Below are 27,691 nucleotides of genomic sequence, written 5' to 3' on the forward strand. Positions count from 1 at the left end.
CCTCCTGCCTTCAATCTTTCCCAGCATCAGGGTCTTTTCCAAAGAGTCAGCTCTTCACATCAGGTGGCCCAAATATTGGAGTTGCAGCTTTGGCATCAGTCCTTCCAATGAATATTCAGAGTTGATTTCCTTTAGGATTGACTTGTTTGATCTCCTCACAATCCAGGGGACTTGCAAGAGCCTTCTCCAACACCACAGTTCAAAAGCATCAATTCTTCAGCACTCAGCCTTCTTTATGGTCCAACTCTCACATTCCTACATGACTACTGGAAAAACCATAGCTTTGACTAGACGGACCTTTGTCGGCAAAGTAATGTCTCTGCTTTTTAATATGCTGTCTAGGTTTGTCATAACTTTTCTTCCAAGGAGCAAGCATCTTTTAATTTCATGACTGCAGTTACCACCTGCAGTGATTTTGGAGCCCAAGAAAATAAAGTCTCTCACTGTTTCCATTGTTTCCCCATCCATCTGCCATGAAGTGATAGACCGTCAAGATGAAAAGAGATTCTCTGTAAAGAGCACTAATTCAACAAAGGGTATAAACATTGTTCTTTAACAAGAAAAAGAAGTAGAAATCTGGTTCTGCCCTAACTAGAGGGTCTGATTACACTAATATTACCAATTATTATGGTTTGTAACCAGCTTCAACTTATGTCATTTTGTTATCCTTACAGAGGCTCCTATCTTCCCCAAAACTCTTGAGTGAATTCCAGATTCCAGATCAATAGTTAATTCATGAACTTTCCCAGCGTTCTCACCCTAGCTTCACAGATAAACATACTTGTACATACACATTACAGGTTGAGTTTCTCTAGAGAGCTATTTACAGCCCCTATCTGCAAAATCACAAGGCTACCCAATCAATATAAAGTAAAAAACTGCAGTTCAGTGTATTCTGCCAAAATTCAACTATGAGATGTTTGTCCATGGTAGCTTGTATATTATTTAATTGAGATCTTTATGGCAACTTTTTCCACTGTGGTTTGTGATAAATGCAATTAATCAGCACATATACACAGATCGATCATTTAAATACTTTGGATTGTCTGGAAACTCGAATTGAAGTGCAAAGAAAAATAAAAACCATAATCAGTGTAATTGGTAATGCTGGAGGGAAATCAGACTTGGATGTTTAAGTATGCGGGTGTGAAACACGACCTCCCATCTATTCTTTGTGGTCCCTGCTGGATTAACTTTAAGTCAAAAGTTCACTTGGTATTTTTAAGGAAGCTGTCACTTCTCATATTAACATCTGCTCCTTCATATTACTAGTAGTTAAACGCAAGGATTACATCTACCTCCTGTCACATATATAAATCTCATACTAACAGCTTCTCAGACAAATAACATTGGGAGTGTGTTACTCTGGGCTTAACCACAAACCTTTGAAAGTTCATGACATGCAAGAGTGAAATCATAAAAGGAACATAAAATCAATTTCTGAATTTATAAAACTGTATGCCCATCTGGATTTTGCCTAAGATTATCTACTTTAAAGCACTTCAAGTTACTCAGTGAGATAGAGAGGTATAATTCCATTTAACAGATGAAAGAAGGATAAAATATAAAATGTGATTTAACATGCATTTGAGTCTTATTAAACCATATATGAAAGCATTTTGAAAGAAGAAAATATGAGAAAACAATATATAACTCCTTTTGTGATATCATGAATGGAGTATTTAAGTCAGAGTCATACATACTGACACAAAAGTCTCCTGTTCTGGAAAGAACATGGTATAGTGGAAGATGTCCAGGATTTGAAATAGGGAGTTTCTGTGTGGACTCTATAATTTATCTGTAGACTTGGTCAACCTCACAGTTATCTAAATCTTTGAAGATTCCTTGTCTGTAAAACAGGATTATATCTCTCTATCTCACTGAATTTTGTGATAATAAATAACATTTGTGAAAGCATTTGGTCAATTATAAGGCAATACATTTATTTATCCTAATTATGAACCTTGTTTCTTTGATTTTCTCCTAATGTCAATAGCATTTCCACTTTAAAAATCAATTTTCCCTACATCTCGTCATTGTCCAGCTCAGTGTGGATGGTTCACAAACATAACACAATTTTCTTTTGTCCTCAACTCCTGCTTTATTACACAGAGATTCAGAAACACCAGTTTCAGCCCATAGTGGATGTTTTCTAAGGATTTATGGGTTGAACTGTGAATTCTTTTTATGGATTTGTTTTCCTTAAACATTTCAAAAGCACCAGGCACAGAGAGATAAGATAAAAACTCCACCTTAAAGACATTTTCCTATCTGATGGAGGAGATATCTAAATAAAAGTACATTTACCCCAAAATCTGATAACGAACAGGTATGTAAGCAAGTACTACAGGTGCCTGGAGAACAAAGCACTTGAACTTTACCTAGAGGTCTCAGAGGCTGCACAAAGAAAACCCTTAAAGAATGAGTCCCTAATGTTCCCATTGATAAAGGCCTTGTCACACTATTTCAGAATATTTAATGATTAGAAATAATTAGGGGAATTTAAACAATCTCTACCCCAGAAACGCTAAAGGTCTTTATGTTTAAGTATCCTAAAAGCACACATTGCCACCTGCCCTGGGACTACCAGGAAAGACACAACTGGCATCTGTATAAACACTTCTCTGGGCATCTCTGGTGGCTCAGCAATGACTCCTCCCGCAATGCAGGGGACATGGGTTTGATCCCTGGGTCAGGAAGATCCCCTGGAGGAGGAAATGGCAACCCAAACCAGTATTCTTGCCTGGAGAATCCCATGGACAGAGGAGCCTGGTGAGCTACAGTTCATGGGGTCACAAAGAGCCCAACACAAGTTAGTGACTAAACAGCAATATCTAACACTCCTCCACCAAAGGAGGCAAAGTAACATCTGTAGCTTGGCCTTTCAGACTAAACACAGCCAGTTTTTCTCCCTTTCTCTCTCTTCACAGGTTTTAAATTTGAACCTCAAATTTTTAAGCACCACCTTTTCTCACACAATCAAACCTCACACCTATATCCCTCCCAAATTTCATTTCTTCTCAAAGGCAAAGGGATAAAATACACAGTGATATGTTATTTTGTGACAAACAATTATGCACAGAGAGACAAGTGAGGGTAAAGTACATGCAGAGCCTAATGAACCATTCTAAACCAAGCCTGTGTACCCACCACCCAGGTCACTGATATCACCCTAGAACCACCCCCTCTCATTCCATTTCATAAGCCCTTCCCCTCTCTCTAGAGTAACAGTTTTCCTGACTTTATGCTAATTACTTCCTTGTATATCTTTCTAGTTTTATTGGCTTATTATATATCCCTATACCCTGTAGTTCGGTTTCGTTTTTGAGCTTTCTGTAATTATACGTCAGGAGAAAAATGAACAGATCAGAACAGGCAAGTTCCGTATCGAGATGCTTCTGCAATGTTATAAAGTGACACTTCCATCTCACCCCATACTGTTCTCCGAGCAGACCGACGTCAGAACTCACTCTCTGGGGAACAGCATAGAAACAGCTTGGAGAGTTTTAAAACACTAAAAGAGGATGGTTTGGGTAGAAAAAGAAAAAGACTAGACAGAACCAGTCTTAACTTCTAACCTTCAGGTTGTACAGCCTTGGGAAATCTATGTTACCATACTGAAGCTGAGCTTTGTCATCCGAAAAACAGGAGATCTATTTGGAAGATAAAGTTAATGGGTTTGGATATGGGGTGCAAGACAGGAGTCAAAAACTAATGTCTAAATACTTTGAAAATAATTTAATGAAATATGAGTTATTCAAGGTTCTAAAAATTAAACTATAGGTGCCAACTTCTGAAGAATCAAGGATGACTACTGGCCAAGACCTAAGGCAAAACACAGCATTCACTACAAAGAATTAACCCTACAACCACAGTCTGAAAGCATAAAAGATACTGTAAAACATCGCAGCACTGTTTATAATAGCCAGGACATGGAAGCAACCTAGATGTCCATCAGCAGATGAACGGATAAGAAAGCTATGGTACATATACACAGTGGAGTGTTACTCAGCCATTAAAAAGAATAGATTTGAATCAGTTCTAATGAGGTGGATGAAACTGGAGCCTATTATACAGAGTGAAGTAAGCCAGAAAGAAAAACACCAATACAGTATACTAACGCATGTATATGGAATTTAGAAAGATGCTAACAATAACCCTGTGTACGAGACAGCAAAAGAGACACTGATGTATAGAACAGTCTTATGGACTCTGTGGGAGAGGGAGAGGGTGGGAAGATTTGGGAGAATGGCATTGAAACATGTAAAATATCATGTATGAAACAAGTTGCCAGTCCAGGTTCTATGCACGATACTGGATGCTTGGGGCTAGTGCACTGGGATGACCCAGAGGGATGGTATGGGGAGGGAGGAGGGAGGAGGGTTCAGGGTGGGGCACACATGTATACCTGTGGTGGATTCATTTTGATATTTGGCAAAACTAATAAATTATGTAAAGTTTAAAAATAAAATTTAAAAAAAAATGGAGTGTGTATTCATTAGAGTTTGGTGACCCCACATCTCTAGGAGAGGATGTAAGAAGATACTCCTGTTCAAGTGAAAACCAAGATTAAGGGCAACAGAAGAAGCGATACAAGGCGTTGAGGAGTGAAGGGACAAATGGAAGGAGGAATACTCCCAATCAAAGAAATGGAAGCCCAGAGTTCCCTGAGGCTGCTGGACACAATGTCCCTTGGTAGTAAGGGCAGGAAGAGCAGTAAAGACATGCAAAATGTCCTCATCCTAGGAAAGGTGACCACTGATTGAATTCTGGAATCAAAGGGGGTCTTGAACTGCTTTTAAGAGAACCTCAGGGAAGTTAGTATTCCCCCCACCCCCCAAATCTCATATTCCAGCACATAATATTCCAGAGGGGAGGAAAGTAAAATTAGATCTAATCAAATCATCAAAAGTCCCCATAAAATGATGTTTGTGTATGTATATACGCATATATATATTTCGTTTTTCACTCTGAATAGAGTTATAATCACATCAAAGTAATTTCCCCCTGTCTCTGCATTTTAGTTTCTTTGTCCCTATGGGAATGATATAGTGGAGATAAACAGTAAATGTGAATGAATGAGTGAATGAAATGTTACACGACACACTTCACAATTCACCTCAACAAAGGTGCACGTCACTGAATAATGATGGATGGAAAAGATTCTATTCCTTCCTTCTCCAAATGAAAGAAGCCCGCGCTTGCGCGTGGGGACATGCACACACACACACACACACACGCACGCAAACACACACACACAGAGTGTTGCAGTGTCCAGGGACCTAAAATATACTAATTTTCAAATTTTGATTATCCAGTTCCCATAGAAACCATAAATCAGTCTTCTGAAGGACACATAGGAAGGCTTTCCTGGCTGGAAACAACATTCTTTGACCACTGAATAAAATGAAACCAGAGCCAAATCATAGCAACCCAAGATGGCATGGTTTTAAAGGTCTCACGTTTCTTCCCTCTTCAGTGTTAATGCTAAAGCAGGCTGACGTCTATCCGCGCGCTAAGAAGATCTCTGAATTCCAAGGAGCGCGCGTCGCGGAGCGGTGCCGCCTGGCTGGCCGCCAGGGAGCCTCCCCGCGGCTCGGTGATTGCCTATCGACCCGCATGCGCCCGCCTCCTGTCAGCACCCGGTGGATCCCCGGTGAACTTGGACCAGACTTGCCCATGCTGCTTCGGGCAATCCTTTTTCCTAACAAACGCAGCGTAGTGCATTTTCACAGTACCCTTCATCTCTTTCAGAATTTAAACGCACATCAACAGAGCTCTATTTCCACACACTTCAGTGCAAATAATTGCTAGAAAACCTTCACACAAAATTCCAGTGTCTCTGGATTTGCTCAGGAACAACTCTACTAAGGAATATGAGTATCTCCTGCTATGTTACCTCCTGAACAGACTATTGAAAATTTTAGTTAGTAGGCACCAACTGGCAATAAAAATGAAACAGACAAAACCAGGTCTAAAGTTGCTAGAGCAGCATCTAGGAACTTGTCTGTCGGGCTTGCTTCTGCCAGCTGCAAACACCACTTGGGAGTTCTTTATTGTTAAGCTTAAAATGTCCTCCAATTCACTAGGTTTAAAAGAGTATTCATCAAAGGAATGTTGAAATTCAATCTAATTCTTTTAAAACACTCCCTTCTAAAATTCCTTGACACAAATTGAGTTCATTCCATGCTGTACCCTTTTGCATCTCTTCATTGATTTCCCGGATTCTGTCCTCCGCTCTGTTCTCTAAAATTTATCCCTTTGAAAATGCAGTTCATTTCCACTGCAACACCATGATCCTTCTCAAATGAGCCTCTCCCCAGTAATTTCCAAGGAATTGCTCATCCCAGCACCTCTTGTTCTTTAGCAAACTGATATCTTCTTCCAATCCACTCCTTTCTCCACTTACATATCCAGCCCAGTAGTCTCATCAACAGGTAACTTCCCAACAGACCACCCTAATTCTGGTTTCCCCCTTGCCTTCCCTGTGCTTTAGTCCATCCTACACATGGTCCTCTGGGGCCTTTCCCACAAATCTTGTTTTATCTCTGAAAGTGAAAGTGTTAGTCTCTCAGCCGTGTCCATCTCTTGGCAACCCCATGGACTGTAGCCCAACAGACTCCTCTGTCCATGGAATTTTCCAGGCAAGAATATTGAAGTGGGTTGTCATGCCCTCCTCCAGGGGATCTTGCAGACCCAGGTCTCCCACATTGCAAGCAGATTCTTTACCATCTGAGCCACTAGGGAATCTCAGTACTTTCTGAGAACAGCAGCCTCCTGGAGCATCCTTCTCCCATTTACACCTTTAGAGAGCAGGAGATACAAGATTGGTGTCATTGTTGCCCAATATCACTTAACTTGTTGGAGAGAGCATATTCTAGCCTAAGCAAACTTCTCGTGCGTTTTAGGAAGTACCAGACTCTTTCATAAATCCACCATCTCCACGCATGCTGGTTCCTCTACTTAGAAAGCTCTCCCCTTGTTCCCTTCACCTGGCTAATCCCAACCTATCTTCCAGCTGAGTCTTGCCAGCCCTTCCTTGGGAAGATGCCCTGACTTCTCTGCATAGAACTATGGGCCTCTGCTCTACCTGCAGGGGCCTGATCACTTGTTTCATTGCTGGTCTCCTTCACTGGAATACACGCTTTTGTGGGGCAGGCACTCCAGCTTTCCTGACCCCATTGTAATTCTAGCCCATTGAATATCATCTGACACACAGGAGGTGCTCGATACAGTTTTGAATGAATGAATGAACCTAATACCTTTTCTGTTATCTAGATGCATGTTCTTTCCAATACCCTGCTGTGCCTTTGAAAAAGGAGGTATTCCAATGAATGGTATAGTCAGCATAACTGCAGAGTAGCCAAGCTTGGAGAGGGGATTTCCCCCATCTCAGAAGTTTCCCTGCCTAGTAGTCTGACCTGCTGAAGAAACTACTGAGATGATCTTATATACTTCAAGCCAACACCATGCCTTACCATTCACCCAGTGATTTCAGCACCCCTAACCCAGACAAATACTCTCAGGAGAGGGCCTCAGCCATGAAGAAGCAGAGTCCCTTTCAATGCCATACTTCATCAGCCCGAACACAAGGATGTTAGAGTTCTGGCCTCTCCCCTCATCCACAGCTTCAGACCATACTTCCTTGAGAGAATACTCAGCTTATGGCCCATGCCAGACACAGAAAATACTGAGGGAAATCTGATGAATTAATGAGGGGTCACTTTAATCCAACACTCCATCCTCTCCCCTGTCCTGGTTCTTTCTTAACAAATATAAAATGCTTCAGATTCATCCATGCTTCCCTGATGGTTCAAATGGTAAAGAATATGCCTGCAATGCAGGAGACCTGGTTTGATCCCTGGGTTGGAAAGACCCCCTGCAGAAGGGAATGGCTATCCAATCAAGTATTCTTGCCTGGAGAATTCCATGGACAGAAGAGCCTGTTGGGCTACGGTCTATTGGGTTGCAAAGAGTTGGACATTACTGGGCAACTAACATTTTCACCCACACTTTAAAACACCACAAATATTCACTCACCTCTCCATTTCCCCCCTGACCACCATCCTAACTCTTTGGCTTCAATCAAGCCCCTTGGAAAAACGGTCTCCACTTGCTCACTGCACTCTCACCCTCTGTTCATTCCTCAGACCAAGATCAGGAACTGGGTCCCAACCCACCAAAGCCACCAGTAAACTCTTGGAACAAAACACAAAGGACACTTCCTAGCTCTTATGTGGCTTGTCTTTCTTGTAACATTAATACAACTCATCTTCCTTCTGCATGCGTGCTAAGTCGCTTTAGTCATGTCCATGTTCAGCTTGTGACCCCATGGGCTGTAGCCCTCCAGGCTCCTCTGTCCATGGGATCCTCCAGGCAAAAATACTGGAGTGGGTTGCCATGCCCTCCTCCAAGGAATCTTCCCAACCCAGATGTCGAACCACATCTCTCATGTCTCCTGCATTTGTAGGCAGTTCTTTACCACCAGTGCCTCCTGGGAAGCTCATCTTCCTTCTCACCTCATCTTCTTTCTGGCCTACCTTAAGTTTTATGAGGCCCCCACCCATGGATGTCCTTCTCTACCCTTTTGACAGTACCTATTCTGTCTTCTTCGCTCATTCATTTTTTCTTTTTTTGGACCAAATTTCTCTTAATCATTATAGAGTAAAGCTACATCTATCATTTTTTTAAACTACAAGCCCGTCCTACTACATGTATTTTAATATATAAACTCACTTTATGATTCACAACTACCCACAACCGAAATATGTGTCATCTCCACATTATGGATGAGGAAACTAAAGGACATACATTAGGTAACTTTCCCTGGTAACTGGTGGAAGTAGTATTTGGACCCAGACAGCAGAGAATACACCCTTATTCTCTGCTGATTCTTTCAATGGTGGTGGTCCTCAACGACCCCTCTGAATACACAGATACTTCCTGAGTGACTCTACTCTGCTCCATGGTTTCATGCTGGTATTCCCAGTGAATTTCACAGCTTCCTCTCATCTCAAGACGGTACACATCCAGCTGCCAGCTGAGCACATTCTAAACAAACTCATCACCTTCAACCTGTCCTCTCAATCTGCTTCATTCTGCGCACTGTTCCCTTGCAGAATGTACCCAATCACTTAGCCTGGAGATGATGATGTCATCCTATTTCCCACCCACTCCCTTGCCTCCCACATCCAACAATCAGCAAGTTCATCAATTCAACTACTTTTTCACCTTAGTTTAGATTCTGATCATTTCTTATCACTACCACAGAGAGCTTCTTCATACAACTGCCAGAGTGATTTCTCAGAACCACAGCTATTCTTCTCAAGACTCCACTGACAATATCTTCAAAGACTCTTTCCTTCAGGATAAAATTCCAACCGCTCAGTGCAGCATACAGTGCCTCTTTGATAGGCAGTGGTCATGTCTCAAGCTTTGTTCCACCTTAAATTCTAATCTCCATGACTCTAAACACAGCCTGTTTGTCCTCTAGTCCCCAAAACCTTTTATACATGGCAGTCCCTCTATCTGAAACATACTTCATCACACCCCTTCCCCTCACAACTCACCTATCTTCCTTCTCTCAAGCCACTTGTCTCCACAGGCATCTCTATGGCCAAAGAACCTTGCCCATGTGCTCCTATAGCACTCTAAGCTCACTTCTCTCTCTGCACCTATTATACTAAATAGTAATAATCTTTTTGGGTTTTTTTCATCATCAGATTGGACTTCTCTGAGTACAGAGGACATATCCTATACCTCTTTGCATTAAATAAGCATCTAACATAGGACCCACACAAAGCATAGGCTCAATAAATCTTTGTCAAAGTGAAAGTGAAGTCGCTCAGTCATGTCCAACTCTTTGTGAGCCCATGGACTGTAGCCTACCATGCTCCTCTGTCCGTGGGATTCTCCAGGCAAGAATACTGGAGTGGGTTGCCATTTCCTTCTCCAAAGGAAATAGCAAATGAAAACACAGCTTTTGAAAGTTGGCCCTGCCCCTCCCCCTGAATTAAGTAGGCGGATGGATACAAAGCTGACTACATTTCAAGTGAAAGAAGCAGATGGCTTTAAATCACATCAGCTCCAGCCAGGGAATATATACTCTTCCTTTCAAAACACTCTTAAATTATCACTCTCATTATTGATCCTTTTTTCTTTACTGAAAAAAAAAATTACTTGAAAAGGTTTAATCTAAATAGAGGAGAACAATGAGAGCTCTGTAGCATGAAGATAACTCAAGTACATCAGTGCTTCATTGATATAGCATAATTAAGAAATGAACGGATTCACATGAAATAGTTTTCTGGATTAATATTCATTTTTCCTTAAAGCATTAAATAAATGTTTCTTCGGTTTTTTTTTAATCCTTTCTGGAAGAAAATCATTCTCAAATATATTAGATACCTCTCTACTTTCATAATCAAAGAACATTTTAAGAAATGCTCACAAGATAAGTGAAGGCAATAATAAAAAGTATTTTGTTACATAAACATATATATTTACATCAATATTTATATTTGTATTTATATTGTGTAACTCTTTCAAAATGTTAACAATGGAAATCTCTGGTTGTGAGTTTATGAGAGATGTTTATTTTGTTACCACATCTGGATATTCTAATCTTTCCATATTAAAATGTATATATTATATAATAAAACTGCTGCTGCTGCTAAGTCACTTCAGTCGTGTCCGACTCTGTGTGACCCCATAGACGGCAGCCCACCAGGCTCCCCCGTCCCTGGGATTCTCCAGGCAAGAACACTGGAGTGGGTTGCCATTTCCTTCTCCAATGCATGAAAGTGAAAAGTGAAAGTGAAGTCGCTCAGTCGTGTCCAACCCTCAGCAACCCCATGGACTGCAGCCTACCAGGCTCCTCCGTCCGTGGGATTTTCCAGGCAAGAGTACTGGAGTGGGGTGCCATTGCCTTCTCCGATATAATAAAACTAGAGATCTGTAAATAAAATTAGGACTATATTGAACTTAACATGCTATTGACAAAATAAATCTACCATGATCAAGTTCCATATTTACTCACGGGTACACAGTAAAGTAAACATGATGCCTTATCTAACCAATCCAGAATATAATGCTTTCAGAGATTCTGAGAATATAGTTTTTTTCAGGTCCTCTTACTATCAGTCTAAAACTGTATATTCTTTTCTTGCTATTGATTCTGACTTCCAGAAGTCCTCTTTTCTTCTTTTCAAATATGTTATTTGTAAGTCTGCTAAAGTCATTTGAAAAATAGAGTGCTCATTTCTTGGGAACCTGAAGTTTAAAATCCAGCATTTTCTGAATAAAGAGTCTGTGACATCCATTTGCACTTTCTATTTACTGTAACAGTTAAGTGTATGTTGGGCTTTGGAATACAGTGCAGCTTCCAGCTCCAGAATAACTAGCTATGTGACCTTGGATGAGCTACTCAACTTTTTTGAGCCTCAGTTTTCTATTCTGTAACTTGGGAGAGCAATACAATTGCACCATTTTTGTAAAGATTAAATGAGATGATGAGGTAAAGAACCTACAGAGTTTAAAACAATAGCAAGTATACAATATAGGTTAGCTATTATTATTAATAGCTAATTTATATTGGATTCCTAGTGGTTCAGACAGTAAAGAATCTGCCTGCAATGCTGGAGACCCCACTTCAATCCCTGGGTTGGGAAGATCCCCTGCAGAAGGGAATGGCTACCCACTCCAGTATTCTCACCTGGGACATCCCATGGACAGAGGAGCCTGGCAAGCTACAGTCCACGGGACCACAAAAGAGTCAGACACGACTGAGTGACTAACACTTAACATTGTAATTCATGTTGCTACTATTATTTACCTCTGATTCTCAGTGATTTTCCAGGTAGAAAGGCTGACAGAAAATTGAGTTCTAGGTAAGCAAAATATTTCTACCTGTATCAACTGGTTACAGAAATAAGAATCATGCCAAGGTGACTGCAGCCATGAAATTAAAAGACGCCTACTCCTTGGAAGAAAGGTTATGACCAACCTAGATAGCATACTGAAAAACAGAGACATTACTTTGCCAACAAAGGTCCATCTAGTCAAGGCTATGGTTTTTCCTGTGGTCATGTATGGATGTGAGAGTTGGACTGCGAAGAAAGCTGAGCGCCAAAGAATTGATGCCTTTGAACTGTGGTGTTGGAGAAGACTCTTGAGAGTCCCTTGGACTGCAAGGACATCCAACCAGTCCATTCTGAAGGAGATCAGCCCTGGGATTTCTTTGGAAGGAATGATGCTCAAGCTGAAACTCCAGTACTTTGGCCACCTCATGCAAAGAGTTGAGTCATTGGAAAAGACTCTGATGCTGGGAGGGATTGGGGGCAGGAGGAGAAGGGGACGACAGAGGATGAGATGGCTGGATGGCATCACTGACTCGATGGACATGAGTCTGGGTGAACTCCAGGAGTTGGTGATGGACAGGGAGGCCTGGTGTGTTGTGATTCATGGGGTCACAAAGAGTCGGACACGACTGAGCAACTGAAATGAACTGAACTGAACTGAACTGAAAAGCCAAGGCAGGTTAATCTCACCCTTTGGAGTAGGAACAAAGGTAATAAATTTGTTAAGGTAATTTAGCAATTTAGAGTTAGTAAATTTAATGTAAAACTCTAGGTCTGAAGAAGCCATGTTTATGGCCTACTTGTTTCTAAATATGCTTATGTCCATTAACTATGAACCAGATTACAAGATTGGAGCCCATGTGGTAAAGCTACCTATTCCCCCCTGCTCTGAGATGCTTCCAAAACCTTTAAGCAGAGGACACTTGCCTGTATATTTTTTAGTCTTTTTTTTGGACCATCACTGGAATAAATCATAGCAACCCAGATAGAGAGCACACATTGATGTGTTTTTAATGAAAAATACAAATGAACCATAAAAGTTCTTACCAGAAATAATTCAATGGTACTGGTGGCCATAACAATAGTCTTACAAAGTTGCCTTCAAGTGGCTCTGGCCAGTAATATATGCCAAGTCAGAAAACTATTTCCAAAGCAAGTTGAATTTTTTGAAGGATCTATCCAAATAAAAAAGTAATAGATGTTCATTATAGAAAAGTTGGCAAAAACTGAGAACTATAGATGAGGGGATTACAAATTATCCATAATTCACCAGCAAGAGATAAACACTATTAAAACATTTTGATGCATTTCCCTCCTTTTGTGCTTATTGTCTTTATATTTATTCATTTCTATATAAAACCATGCTGTTACAGACATTTGTATCCTGCTTCCTTTTTGACTTATTATAATATAAGCATTTTACAGAGCATTAAAATTCTTTGTAAACATCGTTTTTAATAGCTGCATAAATGTTCCATCGTAAGGATATACCATAATTTACGTACTGTTCCTCACGGTTGGACATTGAGGCCATTTCCAATTTTTTTGCTAACACACAGAAATTTTAAAGATGGTTTTCAAGAGAAAACCAGTTTTATTTCGTGGGCAAATGAAGTACCCAATGAAACAGACAGTGATGATATGTTTGTGTAATAGATTCACCGCCAGCCTCGGGTTCCATCAGAATAGGCATTTATCTTTCCTTCAAGCAATAATTCATTTTAATTCAGACTTTCCCTTAGTACCTGCTTCCTCACAAATGTTTTCCATCTCTCACAACTGCAAAGACTCAGCCATAAAGCTCACTTTTTTGACAGGTGGCATTTAATTTGTCTGTAGGTCAAAAGCCATACTGTCTCTTGTTGCCACACTGAACAGAGGCAGGAAGTGTCACCTGCAGTCCTACCCATGTGTAGTCCTCCTCTTTTGTGAGACAATTTACTTCTTCTTCATGTTCAATTCTTGGCCAGTCTGTCAGATGTTAAAGTGCCTTGCTTGGGCTTCTGGGGTCCTTTAAAATTAAGCTTTGCTTCTGGGCCATTCGGCTCTCTTGAAGAGTCTGTCTCCATGGGGACCAGAATGCCATACCAAGGGACTCCATCACACCTTAAGAGGATTCTTATTTTCTTCAGAACAGGCCTCTTTCCTGCTATGCTAGAGAGTCAAGTCAGAAACATAAATGCCCCACCTATGCTACCTGATGAAGAGCTTAAACCCTGAGGTAACTGAAGTAGTCACAGCAAGAAGCAAAGCCTTGGGGAGGCCATTAATAATGCAACATGTGGTCATGTGGATTCCATGTACAAAAGAGAATATCATAAGCATATTTAATATGAAATGGAAGGACTACAGCAAAGTGAGTTAGGAATTTCGACTGACTCTTTTTGGAAACTAATAGCTTACCAGACTCTAAACAGATATGGAGCTATCACAGATATAATCTAACAACTGTAACGGCTTGTTGGAGTCAAAATAAGGACTTCGCAACACAAAATAAAATGTATGAAGACAGTGAAATAGGAAAGTTTGTGAAGCAGAGGGGAGCAAAAGCCTTCAAAGTCCACTTCTATTAACATTAATCTGGTACTAGGGGGTCCCTCAGACTGAGCCTAACCAGACTGCCTTACCCTTCAAAAGACCAGTTTACCCTCTGGAATTAGACATCAGAAATAGTAACCAAGAGTAGGACCAAAGAAGTTTTATCCTTTCTGCACAGAGAATGAAATTGAAATGAATAAAATATCTAAATTTTAGAAATGAGAGGGGTTTTGGCCTTATCGTAATCCCTAAATAATGATTTTTCAACATTAGAGGCATAGTGTAACTACAGTGTTTGTTGTTCAGATGAAATAAAATGAAACAATACAGGAAACCCTTGCCACGTTGCCTGGCAGGAAGATCCTGCTCAATGGATGGCACTGATTCTGCTACTTTCATACAGAAGCAATGGGCTTCAAAGAACGACAACAGAACTCATTTTCACCCATAACCCTTAAGGGACTATCTAATCTCTATTTCCCAATTATTAAAATGAGAACATTTTTAAATGATAAAATCTGCTATATATATTTTTTTACTTTTGACAAGGTATATTATAAAATGTTGGGATTTCATATAAAAACATCCATTAATATTGATAATGGTCTTTTTTATTTTGATGGACACAAGAAGCTAAAATTTCCTTCTTTACACAAACCAACCTCCAGAATTTAAACAAACAAAAATAGGTGGGTATTCCTTTGCTAAAAGGCAATTCCGCATTTTATAAAAGAATGGTCTAAACATTCTAAAAAACAAATGGTCTAAAAATTTACTCTGTGAAAATCAGCATGTTCTTCAAATATCTTATTTACCCATACTGGTTAGAATTCCTTGGGGCCCAATTGCTTTGGAGTTCAGAATTTTTCAGATTTTAGAAAGACAATATGGCACATATGTGCCCAGAAGTGTCTAGAGTCACACCCTAACCAAATCCATTAACATTCACTTAAAGAAACTTAAGAATTTTCATATTGAATAAAATAAATTCTATAATTAGACTCACATCAGCTCAGTATAGATTTGCCCACCAAATTAATTTGTGACAAATAGCAACAGTGAAAAGTACCTGCCAGTATTTAGAGCTTTTGGGATTTCAAAATTAAGAATAAGGGATTATGAAACTATTTTTGATTTGAACACACACAGTCAAATCAGTCCAGTGTGTAAATTTAAGATGGGTAATTTAAGAAATAAAAAGGGTAGCTTATGTGCTGATATCATGGACACAAAAAGCTACTTGAAATAGAAATAACCTTTTATGAAAACTGTAAGACACAAAAGAATTGGTGACTCTGAAGCATGTACCTTCCAAAGCAAAAAAACTTCAAGAGTTGCGAGTGCACATCAGGCCTGCAAAAGCGCCACACTGACCTAAGATTTCCTAAAATCTACTCTGGTCATTATTTACTACCACTAACCAAAACCTTCCGGCAATGAGTCGGAAACTATTTTTTGAAGGCAAAAAAGAGTGCTTGGAAACTGAACACACAGTGTAGGCAAAGCCCACAGGAGACACATTCAGAAACTGACAATCACACAAACATAGGTTTATAAACACACAAAAATTACATGGTAAAAAGAATACAAGAACCATGCTCCCTCTCACTACTGCTTTTGTATAATCTGTACCCTAATATCACTGCCAAATCCCAGGATTAAGAACAGATCCTTAGCACCCCCAAATAATAATTTATAGTGAGACGACCTTGGATCTTCCTAGTTTTTAATGCACTTTGATGGTATAAGGCTCTGGATCATTTTGATGTAAGACTTCATATCTCACCGTCTCAGTTTTCCCTTAGAAAATAAAATTATGATATCTCTCTAAGCAAATGAGCATGTTTCATTACAGCCAGAAACATTCTTTAGAGAAAAAGGATCCTTTAAACTACCAAGTGGAGAAGGAAATGGCTACCCATGCCAGTATTCTTACCTGGAGAATCCCAGAGGAGCCTGGAGGGTTACAGTCCATGGGGTCACAAAGAATGGGACACAACTGAGCAACTAAATAACAACAAAAACTACCAACACACCTTGTCAAGGAGGGCTTAACATAGAATAAAGCCAAAGAGCAAAAATAATGTCTTAGGCAGACATTTCCCTACATTTAAGTGACCAATGTTAAATAATTGTACATAACAAGTCAGATTAGGAATATATTTTAAGGCTGATTAATCCTTGAAGAACGTGTATCTCTTGGAACATGTGTTGTAACAGATACATGAGAAACTAGAGACTAGAGAGGTTACCAGTCTCACTGAGCTAATTTGTAGCACAGCCAGAACAAGAGCTCCCAATGCTTACAAATAATATAAGTTTGGGGTGCATTTTTATCAACAAGGGAGCAATAGAGGGGACACAGAAACATGGGTTGAAGGTTAAAGATCAGTGACTAGTTTAAATTCAACAAACAATTATTGGGCTCACACTTTGTCCACAATGCAGTTAAAATCTAGCTACAGAATTAACATGAGCAACTAAATAAAAATTGACAGAAGGTGCTCAACAGGACTTTAGCAGAGAGACCCTGGGATTCAGATGAGGGAAAAGCAGCGAGTTTTCTGGTGGGATTGAAATGAGGAGATACAACAACTTACTAGGAGCATATCTGGCCACTACAAAGAATCCCTCAGTTGTACAGTGAGCCAAAAATATATTTAGAACTTTTACAACAATCGCTGGGTCATTAGAGGAGACTATGAACTCCCTGGTCCCTTAAATTTTAATGAAACTAAGCCTTATTAAAGGTGGCACTTTGAGCAAGTTTAGCTGTGAAACAATTAAAATGTTAATGGGGTTTCTACTGTAAATAGATTTATGAAAGGGAATGCTGACTGAGTCATTTCCTGGCCCTAACTTGTTACTGTCAGTTGAATTCAAGCAAGATGTGCTTTACAAGAGATGTAAGGCATACCTTTTAATAGCTGCTGCCTGTTGTGTTCCCTATTTCAAAATTCATTTCATATTGCATATAACATGCCTAAAGCCCAGTACAAATACTATTCTGTTATCACATAATTGGCCAATGTGTATCGCTGTGTCTTGAATTTCTACTTGTTTTATTTTACATGTGGTATTTTAGTACGCTGAAAGGAAAGCCGTGTTCATTTTTGCTCATCCCAATACAGAGAGAGTTCAAAAGTTCAAAAGATAAGAAGTGGTTCTCAGCATGAATAAACCGTGAAAGGCATTAGAAAATAAATTTTTGATGTCAAGATACATTCCCAGTTTATTCACACTGAGAAGAGTTTTCTTATCTTTGGGACTTTGTAAGCTGGGATAGACAAAATTTATTTAAACTCCACAATAAATAAAAAAAGTAATACAATTTGACTGTTACTCTATTATCACACATTTGTCTATAAGTCAAACCCTTTATAATGTAACAAAAATTTGGAAGTACTGCAAATGAAGATTAGTGTTTTGAGCTCCAGAAAAAAAAAAAAAATCAAAATTAGGTTGCCTTTCTCCTGATACTGATCAGAATCTACTATGCTAAACCAGAAAAACAGTTTTCTTAATAATTCAGAGAAATCAAACCTCAAATCTCCTGGGACTGCCTCTTCTCTCAAGAGTCAAAGTCACTAAAGCTCAGAATTACTGTCAATTCTTAATTAACCATATCAGTGAGAAGAACACTTACCACCATTGAAACCTGTCTACTGAAGAGTGACGAAAAACATGTCTCACATCATCAGTTGACAAGCCACATAATTTATACACCAGGAGCTGACTCTATAAACAGTTGGCTGGGAGAGCCTTTAATAATTCTAAACATGTTCTCATCATTATCACATGGTTTTCAAATAGATTTCTTAAAAAAAAAATCTAGAGATCTTTGCATACCTATGAAAATTCAAATGTCAGTTCAGATTGCTGGGACAGACAGTCAACTAACCCTGTGTGAGGGACCCAGAACTTAGCTGTGAAACAGATGACTTTAGTGCTGGGTCTTAAGAGATTGGCCTGGCAGAGACAAGGAGGCAGGAAGTTCACTGAGAGTAAAGTAGAGAGAGCACTGGGGGGCCCTGCAAGGGCATGAGGGGCGGGGGCAACGATGACAAACTGAGTCCAACACGAACTCAGACACCTCCAGCAGCTCTCCAGGAGTCTACACTTCTCGTCACCATGACCAAAAGTGATGGCTACCACAGTTTTCTCAGCTAAAGAAGAACTAAACAAGGTTCCTCCCTTGGGTTTGTTGGGGGTAACTCTAAGTCAATTACTTTTCAGGGAGAAGGCAGTGGCACCCCACTCCAGTACTCTTGCCTGGAAAATCCCATGGACGGAGGAGCCTGGTAGGCTGCAGTCCATGGGTCACAAAGAGTCGGACATGACTGAGCGACTTCACTTTCACTTTTCACTTTCACGCATTGGAGAAGGAAATGGCAACCCACTCCAGTGTTTTTGCCTGGAAAATCTCAGGGACGGGGGAGCCTGGTGGGCTGCCGTCTATGGGGTCGCACTGAGTCGGACATGACTGAAGAGACTTAGCAGCAGCAGCAACACCCTCCACTTTCCATAGTCCTCTTTTATTTAAATTCCCTGACACCTCCCATCTATTTGCCATGAAGTGATGGGACCAGATGCCATGATCTTAGTTTTCTGAATGTTGAGCTTTAAGCCAACTTTTTACTCTCCTCTTTCACTTTCATCAAGAGGCTTTTTAGTTCCTCTTTACTTTCTGCCATAAGGGTGGTGTCATCTGCATACCTGAGGTTATTGATATTTCTCCCGGCGATCTTGATTCCAGCTTGTGCTTCCTCCAGCCCAGCATTTCTCATGATATACTCTGCTTATAAGTTAAATAAGCAGGGTGACAATATACAGCCTTGAGGTATTCCTTTTCCTATTTGGAACCAGTCTGTTGCTACATGTCCAGTTCTAACTGTTGCTTCCAGACCTGCATATAGGTTTCTCAAGAGGCAGGTCAGGTGGTCTGGTATTCCCATCTCTTTCAGAATTTTCCACAGTTTATTGTGATCCACACAAAGGCTTTGGCATAGTCAATCAAGCAGAAATAGATGTTTTTCTGGAACTCCCTTGCTTTTTCCATGATCCAGCGGATGTTGGCAATTTGATCTCTGGTTCCTCTGCCTTTTCTAAAACCAGCTTGAACATCTGGAAGTGTACACAGTATCCATTTGGGCCACTCCTCATTGCCTCATGGAACTGGTGGGGGGGTGACTGATGCAAACACGGTTCACATATTGCTGAAGCCTGACTTGGAGAATTTTGAGCATTACTTTAATAGCGTGTGAGATGAGTGCAATTGTATGGTAGTTTGAGCATTCGTTGGCATTGCCTTTCTTTGGGATTGGAATGAACACTGACCTTTTCCTGTCCTGTGGCCACTGCTGAGTTTTCCAAATTTGCTGGCATATTGAGTGCAGCACTTTCACAGCATCATCTTTGAGGAAATGATTTATGGCTTTTCCAAAATGAGAAAAGACTTCCTTCTTCCTGAACATGCTCTCATCAACTAGAATCCCACCACCACTTTTATCATCCATCTAACCTTTACTCAGTGAATTAGCTTAAGAAAAATACACTCTTGAAAACCTAGAACTGAAGCCCTGGATTCTTTCTTCCCTCCAGCTATGAGCTGCTCGATGACAGAGAATCAACTTATCCTCTTTGTATCCCCAAAGCCTAGCAAAACACTGGACAAGGAATAAACATTTGTTAAATGGAAGTAACAAGAAATCAGCTACATACTAAGCAGCTGGGTTAATGATTTACTTTCAGTTTCAGTGGAGAGAAGACAGATACTTGGGATTTGAACATAGCCCCTGAGTCCACTCATTAAACCTCTGTGTTCATCTAGTTCCAGAGTCTTCCCACCTATTGAAAAATTCATTTTGATATTTGGCAAATCTAATACAGTTATGTAAAGTTTAAAAATAAAATAAAATTAAAAAAAATAAAAAATAAAAATAAAAATAAAAATAAAAAAAAAAAAAAAAGAAAAAGAAATGGAAACACAAGTGCTCAATTTAACAAGAGAACAAAACTAGATTTAAGCTTTAGCAAAGCTCATGCTGGTGAAATGGGGAAAGAAAATGTTAGAGGTGTTTGGGACTCATTTCTTAACATAACTTGTGAAGAAGTTTTCGGGTCTTTTATTCTAGAAGGATTTTTGTATAGAAACAGCCTTGGAAGATTTAGAAGGTGTGTCCTGCCAGGGCTGAGGTCAGAGTTGTTTCCGGAGCAGGATAAGAAAGATGATGTCTCCCTCTAAGGCAAAAAGTTTAGCAAGGTTGCTGACATCCCCCTCATAATAATGGAGATTTTTATAAGGCCTGGGTTCCTCATCTGTGATTTAAACCCACTGTGTACACAGTATCCATTTGGGCCACTCCTCATTGCCTCATGGAACTGGTAGGGGGGTGACTGATGCAAACATGAAGCTCGAATTACCTGCTATGGCTTGATTGATTAGTAAAGTCCTTTGTCTCTCATCCAGGAGTCTCATGTCTTCTGTCAGCAGCTATGAACTCTGGCAGACTAACTTGTTACCCTGCAGGCAGAGTAAAATCTGACACAAGAACACCTCATCAGAGTTCTTGATGAGGAGAAAAGAACTAAAGGAAATTTTTTAAATTGTCCTATAAAAGTTTATGAAATTGAATAATACCAGAAAGATAAAATCTTGAATAGAGTGCAATAGTTAAAAGCACAGATTCTACAGTCAAACAGTCTGGGTTCATAGCCTAGCTTTCAAAATTGTTAACTACATAAATTCTCCTGAGCTCCATAGCCTTATATGCAATTTCTCAGAAAACCATAACTTCTCTAGATCTCAATTTCCTCATTATAAAATGTGGATACTAATATTCTGATAGTGTTGTTGTGAGGATGAAATGAATTAAAATATGGAAAGTACTTATATTGTTCCTGGCATTTAATAAGTGCTATTTAAGAATAATATTCTGATACTTGAACTTTACTCCATGGAAAATCAAAGTTTTTACAAAAGGAAATGATGTTAATAGGTCTTTGATGAAATTGTACATATAATAAAAACCAACTTTGATGAAATTGAGTATATAATAAAAATAAAGAGGATCCAGAGAATATGAAGCAGAAGACCAACCAAGAGACAACCATAACAATCTAGGAGTAAAAATAGCATGGCTGGGTTTAAGTGTTGGCAATGGGAAAGAGAACTAATTCAAGAGATTTCATTGCTGGTGTTTCTAAAATTTGACACCTAAGAGAAATATAAAATTCATTTCTAGTTATCCAATCATCATACGCAAAGGCTTGTTCATGATCAACTTACCTAAAGTTCATAATGTAACTACAAGATACACTAGCAGAAAAGTGACAGATACGAGTTCAAATATGAAGGGAAAAAAGATGAGTCAAGTACTTTGGAGGGAGAAAACGTTAGGGAGACAAATATAACTAGAGATGATCTAAGGACATTTTGAGTCTTGACCCCACAGTGATAATAAGTCTATTATTAGAAATGCAACTTTGTAGCTCTGAAGAGAATGGGGCTAAATGTGCAGATCTAGGTTCCACCAGAATAGAACACATGGTAGGAACCAGGGAAAGAAATAGATAAAGCAGGGGAAGTATATAGAGTGGAAAGGGGATTAAAGATACAAGGTGAGAGAAAGCAGCAGCTAGTGCAGGAGAACTACAGATGAAATTGAGTGTACAAAGGAACTGCACAAGTGAAGAAGTGAAGTGGGAAACAGGAGTAGCCAGTAGAAAAATCGGAGTAGGATGAGTTCTGGAAAGAAGGCAGCATCTTGGGAAGGAATTTTAGCAAAGGAGGCCAGATTGCAGTGGGTTAAATGATCAATGATAAAATCTTTGATATGCATCAAAGAACTGTTCTTGAGAAATTAAACGTGAAGGAGAGAAGAAGCAAGGTCAAAACAGATCCACATATAGACACAAACATATCAGAAACACGGAACAGAGGGAGATGTAGACAGGAAGACAGGAAGACATGAACGCATGGGGGAGGAGAGGTGAAAATAGCAGAAAGGAAACAGTTGGCAATAAAAGGAAGAAAAGAGATGACTAGTAAAGAACACTGTTCAAGGTAGGAAGTAGAACATGTAGGGAAGGAATTACCTTGACAAATCCGAAAAGTTATTCCTACAAGATACCCAAGAAAGAAGTAAAGAAACAGAAGAAAATATTGAGGACAGGAAGTTGAGGATTCCCTGCTGAGGACAGAGAGTCTGTCAAAATATTACATATTAAATAATGCAATGTCAATGTCATCAATAAAGGATGGGTTGAAGTTGGTTCCTAAAATTCTCTGGCAGAGGTGAGGTTCAGGTTCACTTGGGGCAATAGGAGAAAGAGTAAGCCACTGCTGAAAATAAGCAGGAGGGCCTGGGAGGATGGCAATTTGAAAGCCAAGGAAGCCTAGGAAGGAAAGGTCAAGGGGAGAGGGACCATATCAGGTAACATTGATCAGGAAGAAGGCTCTGGAGTTACAGTGGGTTCAAAGCCCATCCCACCACTTCACAGCTATGAAACCACAGCAAGTTACTTAATCTCTCCCTCTGTCTCAGTGTCCTCATCTGAAAAATAGAGATGACAGCATTCCCAACCTCAGAGGATTATTCTTAAAACAATAAACACAAACTGCCAGAAATAATGCCTTGCCCATGGACGGTGTACATAGTCTTCTCTACCTCACTTTATGTTATGCTCACTTAGTATGACTGATCTCAACAAAAAAAGAAAAGTATTTTTTAATTAATTTACACTGAGTAAATGACAGACCACAGGCCGTGCTTAAATTATTTGTGAATTTAAAAGTGGACTGTTCTGTTCATCTCTAATTGGCTCAACTTCAGGCTTTATCAGAAGTGAAAAAAAAAACAAAACTAGAGCAAATAAAACAAATACCAACATGGTGTGTGTTTCACAAGACACCTCTGTCAATTTCCCTTCACGATTCTGGATTATTATATTTTCTTCCCTTTTTCTACTTCTAAATGTATTGATTGTTCAAAAAGCTAAATCTCTGCCACGATGACCACAAGTTTCTATATCATCTACAGCAGGCTGAGGGGAAACAGTTCTACACATGTGTTGGGGGTGGCGTTTGGGTGGGTAAGCTGTATTGTATCAGGCACATTTCGGATTTCTACATCAACCTGTATTGGAGACCTACATTAGGGGGAATGAATGTGAGTTGTCCTGATCCTCTGCAGGAGGAACTGGCTATCCACTCCAGTATTTCCACCTGGAAAATTCCATGGACAGAGGAGCCTGGCAGGCTACAGTCCATGGGGTCACATGATGAAATAGTTTAGGAGACTACTGAGTCACAAAGTGGCCATACCTTTCTAAAATCCCCACTAAGTGTCAGAGAATGCCCAGTACCTCAAGTCCCTGGAGCTTCAGCTGCTGGATCTGCCTTTATAGACATTCTGCCTGAATGCTATCTATCTGCAACACACCCATGTTCACTACTTCCATCATGTTGTATACAAAACTTATGCAAGTGTTTACAAGACAGCATTACAAAGGATAAATTTTAATAGAGTGTATTACAGCCAGTCATTTTCCTTTGATGTCTCAAAGATCTGGAGTAGAGTTTATTTCCATCTATTTAATCCTTGAGAAAACATTTGCAGAGTACCATTAACATAAGTAAACGCTTCAATATCCCTTTATCAAAATGCCATCATCAGTTACAACTCTCCAATTCATAATGTACTTGCCAAGGCTAGCTTTCCCTATTCCACAATTCCCAGTTTAAGCCAAGCCCATTGTTTTAATACTTCAGTGTTTACAGCTATAGGAGAGCAGGAGAATTTCTTATGAAGAGTCTCGGTGAGGAAGAGAGAGATCAGATCTTCCTTGTGAGGAACAATCTTACCCACTGCAGGATGAAGCATACCAGCCCACCTCCATACCAAGCCCAAATGCAAATAGAACCCTATAGCTTTTACAACAGGCAAAAAAGCCCCACAGGTTCCCACTAGGTAGAAAATACCAGCTGCATTCCCATTGAGAACCCTGGGCAGTGATTACAAAGACCTTCTTAGAAACACAGGCTGGGCTTGGGTGTTCTAAAAGGGATCATATTTGTTAAGAACTCCAGCACTGGAATTCAAACTACCTGTATCCAAATCTCATGAATTCTTGGAGTGTGAATTTAACCTTACTATGTCTCTTTCTTCATCGTAAATGGAGACGATAACAGTGCCTTTCTTGTAGGGCTACTTCCAGGATAAAATGAAATAATACATGTAGTTAGAAATTTGCCTGACATCTAACTAAGAATTCAAAAAAGACTCAGTATTCATTACCTGTGATTTCCAATGTTGAGTCACATAGTAAGTATACAGGCACTCTTTGTGGAATAATGATTTTATAAATCTGCCTAACCTTAGGAAACCAAAGGTTTGCTTAAAGTGATGACAAGGTCATCAGCAAGATCGATTATCATTAGAGTTGGAGGACCCATAAGTCATACATTTTATCTTTTGTTTCATTGATAGAATTTCCTTTGAAAATGAGCTTACCCGTGGAAGAACATACCATAAATATCATTCTTTACTCTTAGGCTGACCATTATTAGCTGCACAGTCATTTCTTCTTTTCAGTTGTCATTCCAGCTCCAAAATCTGCTCAAGGACAAGATCAGCTACACAAAACTTTTGCCTGTGTTAATGACCTATAAGTGCCAGTCAGTAGGATGGTGCCTTCTCATTAGTGGCCCTCATCTCATTAGAAGCCTGCTCTCACTGATAATGGACCTCAGAGGTCAATAAAAATCTCAGGAAGAATTCTCTTTAATTTAATAGATGGACAGGTGTGTGGAAGCCAAGTGCTTTGTGTGGCTGTATTCCACATGCCTACAACAATTGCAAAGGCATCTGCAGAAAACTAGCACTAAATCCCAACATGGCTCCTGCTGAAGAAACCATTAACTCTAATACCAGGGAGGACTAAATACAAATTTGATTGGATTTTTCCCATCCAGATTTCAGAAAGTACTAAGACTCATCAGAGTGATCTCAATAACTCCCAGACAGAGCATCTCTATTAAACACCCAAGAATTTATATTGGTTTTAATTTCTGATCTCATCTCACCTGATAAATGAATGAGCTGCAGTAGCAGTGTCCTTTAAAAAAAATGCAATGTCATCCTTCCAGCCTTTTCAACAAAAGTACCAATACTGAAACATGAGGTAAAATATCTAAGCAATATAAAAAGTGATGTAGTATCTCTGTTCTTTATCAGTGCCCCCCAAAAGGGATTATTCTACCTCATGTGCACTGGTAGCTACCTAATAAGTCAGCCAGGGTCCACTTTAATAACAGCACTTGTAAAAGTAAGAGAACAGCTAGCCAGCCAGCTAGCTAAAAAAGCAGTATCTAAAAAGTGGAGGCTTATCTACGCACAAGCTATCCAAAGTAAGATATGTTTTCTGAAATAAACTGGAGAGGAAACGCCTATTCAAATAAACAGCACCCATCTTATCAATGCAAGAGAAATCACCTACCCAGAAATTTCTTGCATTTCTGCCAACATGTATTTACAAACTATGTAGACAAGGAGTTGTTCTGCGACACCACTGCACACTGGTCATGACTCAAGATTTATAGTTAGTGACATTCGCAGTAACCAGGTAGCAAATCGAATCTCACAGGAGAAGGATGAAATATGGAAATGTAAAGTGAATCCAAAAATAGTATTTTTCTGACAAGAAAAATTCAAGAGCCAGAAAGGTACAGATGGCTTTGTGTACTCATCTAAACCATTTTTCCACTATAAAGCATTCACATTTCAGAAAATCAAAGATGAAGCGAAGAAGTAGCAAAGACACTAAGGTGTATTCATAACCGCTTAAGAGTAGAAAGGAAAAGCAGAGTTAGATTTGGCTTCTCTCTCAGACAGTTGATGATGATCCATCCCCCTGAGAAGACAGAATTCCGGGCAAACTTCTCCAGCTAGTCACAGCGATAGGGCAATTGGTTAAGATTCACACCTGCCCTGGGCTTCAGGCAACACTTGCCACCGTGACCAAGAATGAGCATCTCCAGCCTCCTTCACTTTTGTTCTGGAAATGAAACCATGCCCCACCCGCAGAGGATGCATTAAAACCATGTTGCTACTCTTTGGTTCTCTCCTAACCCCGCAAGCATCTAAGTGGCCGAGCACTCAGCCCTTAGCACACTCGCCTCCCCAGCTCCTCACTTTGGCGAAAGTCATTCGCCATCAAAGGGTTCGCCTCTCAACAAACCTGTGGAATAATCCACTCCTTCGGACTCGGAGATACTTCTTAAAAAAAAAAAAGACTGGATATTACATAAACTCTGGTCTCTAGGAAGGACATGTCAAGTAACGCACTGTTCAACAGGATTTCGTTCAAAACCCATTCAAAAAGTGGAACTTGTCATTAGGCAATTACTCTTCCAAAAAGGAAATTCACACACACACACCCACACACACACACACACACACACACACACACACACACACACACACACACACCCCTAGGGAGAAATCCTGTCTGGCGCTGAGAAAGTAAGTCAGGTGGGAAGCACCCGGGTCCGGGTCTCTGCCCCGAGGACGCGCAGGGGACAGCGTTCCCGCCGCGCTCGGCCTGGGACAGCTCTCGGACCTCGCCCGGTGCCTGCCCGCCACTGCCGCCCTCCACCCTTACCCGGAGGAAACTGCTCCAGCCACAGGGACCGCAGCAGGTTAGTAGTGGGCGGAGGCACACGGGGCCGACTCTCCTCACACATCCCGGAGCGCGCGGGCTACACTTACATGCCTGGCCGGAGCTGAAGGGCGCTGCCTGGCGGCCAGCCGGCGGCCACCCAAGCGCAGAAGCACCAGAGCCACAGTCGCCAGATCATCTCCGCGGGGTGGAGCAGCTCCAGCCGCCACCCCGGCTGCGCGCCGCGCGCCACTCCGGCTCCGCAAGTCGGAGCCCCGTGCAGAAGTTGAGCTCGCAGGGCAGAAGTTGGTGTGCGGGGCTCGCGGGGCCGGTGAGATGCGTCTCCCTGCGGAGGGCAAGGCAGCAGCTCGGCCCCACTAGGCATCACCGACGACGAGGAGCTCGCGGGCGGAACGCCTGGGTGGCGCTCGGGCCGCAGAGATGAGCGCCCTTGCTCCGACGGGAACGACTGGAAACCTGCTAGCCCCGCGGCCCCGCAGCCCCCGCAGCCTCGGTGCCATGGAAACGCGCTCGCTGCTCGCCGGGCCCGGCCCCTCCGGAGCGCTTAAAGAGACAGTCCCGCTGCCACCTTGGCTAGACTAGCTGCTGAGCGGCCCTGCGCCCCTCGCCCTCCT

The 27,691-nt window shown here is 40.7% G+C and overlaps 1 protein-coding gene across 1 annotated transcript in view; it reads right to left on the reverse strand.

Annotated features, from left to right (window-relative positions):
• LOC102399298 (EGF-like and EMI domain-containing protein 1) overlaps positions 1 to 27,691 on the reverse strand; it is a 705,282-nt gene that overhangs the window by 677,489 nt on the left and 102 nt on the right. Inside the window, exon 2 of the mRNA XM_044945114.2 lies at positions 27,167 to 27,620. Within this exon, the coding sequence (XP_044801049.2) occupies positions 27,167 to 27,620 (454 nt within the window). The remainder of the gene's footprint in view (positions 1 to 27,166; positions 27,621 to 27,691) is intronic.

Source organism: Bubalus bubalis, chromosome 1 (genome assembly GCF_019923935.1).
Source record: "Bubalus bubalis isolate 160015118507 breed Murrah chromosome 1, NDDB_SH_1, whole genome shotgun sequence".
Classification (NCBI taxonomy): Eukaryota; Metazoa; Chordata; class Mammalia; order Artiodactyla; family Bovidae; genus Bubalus; species Bubalus bubalis.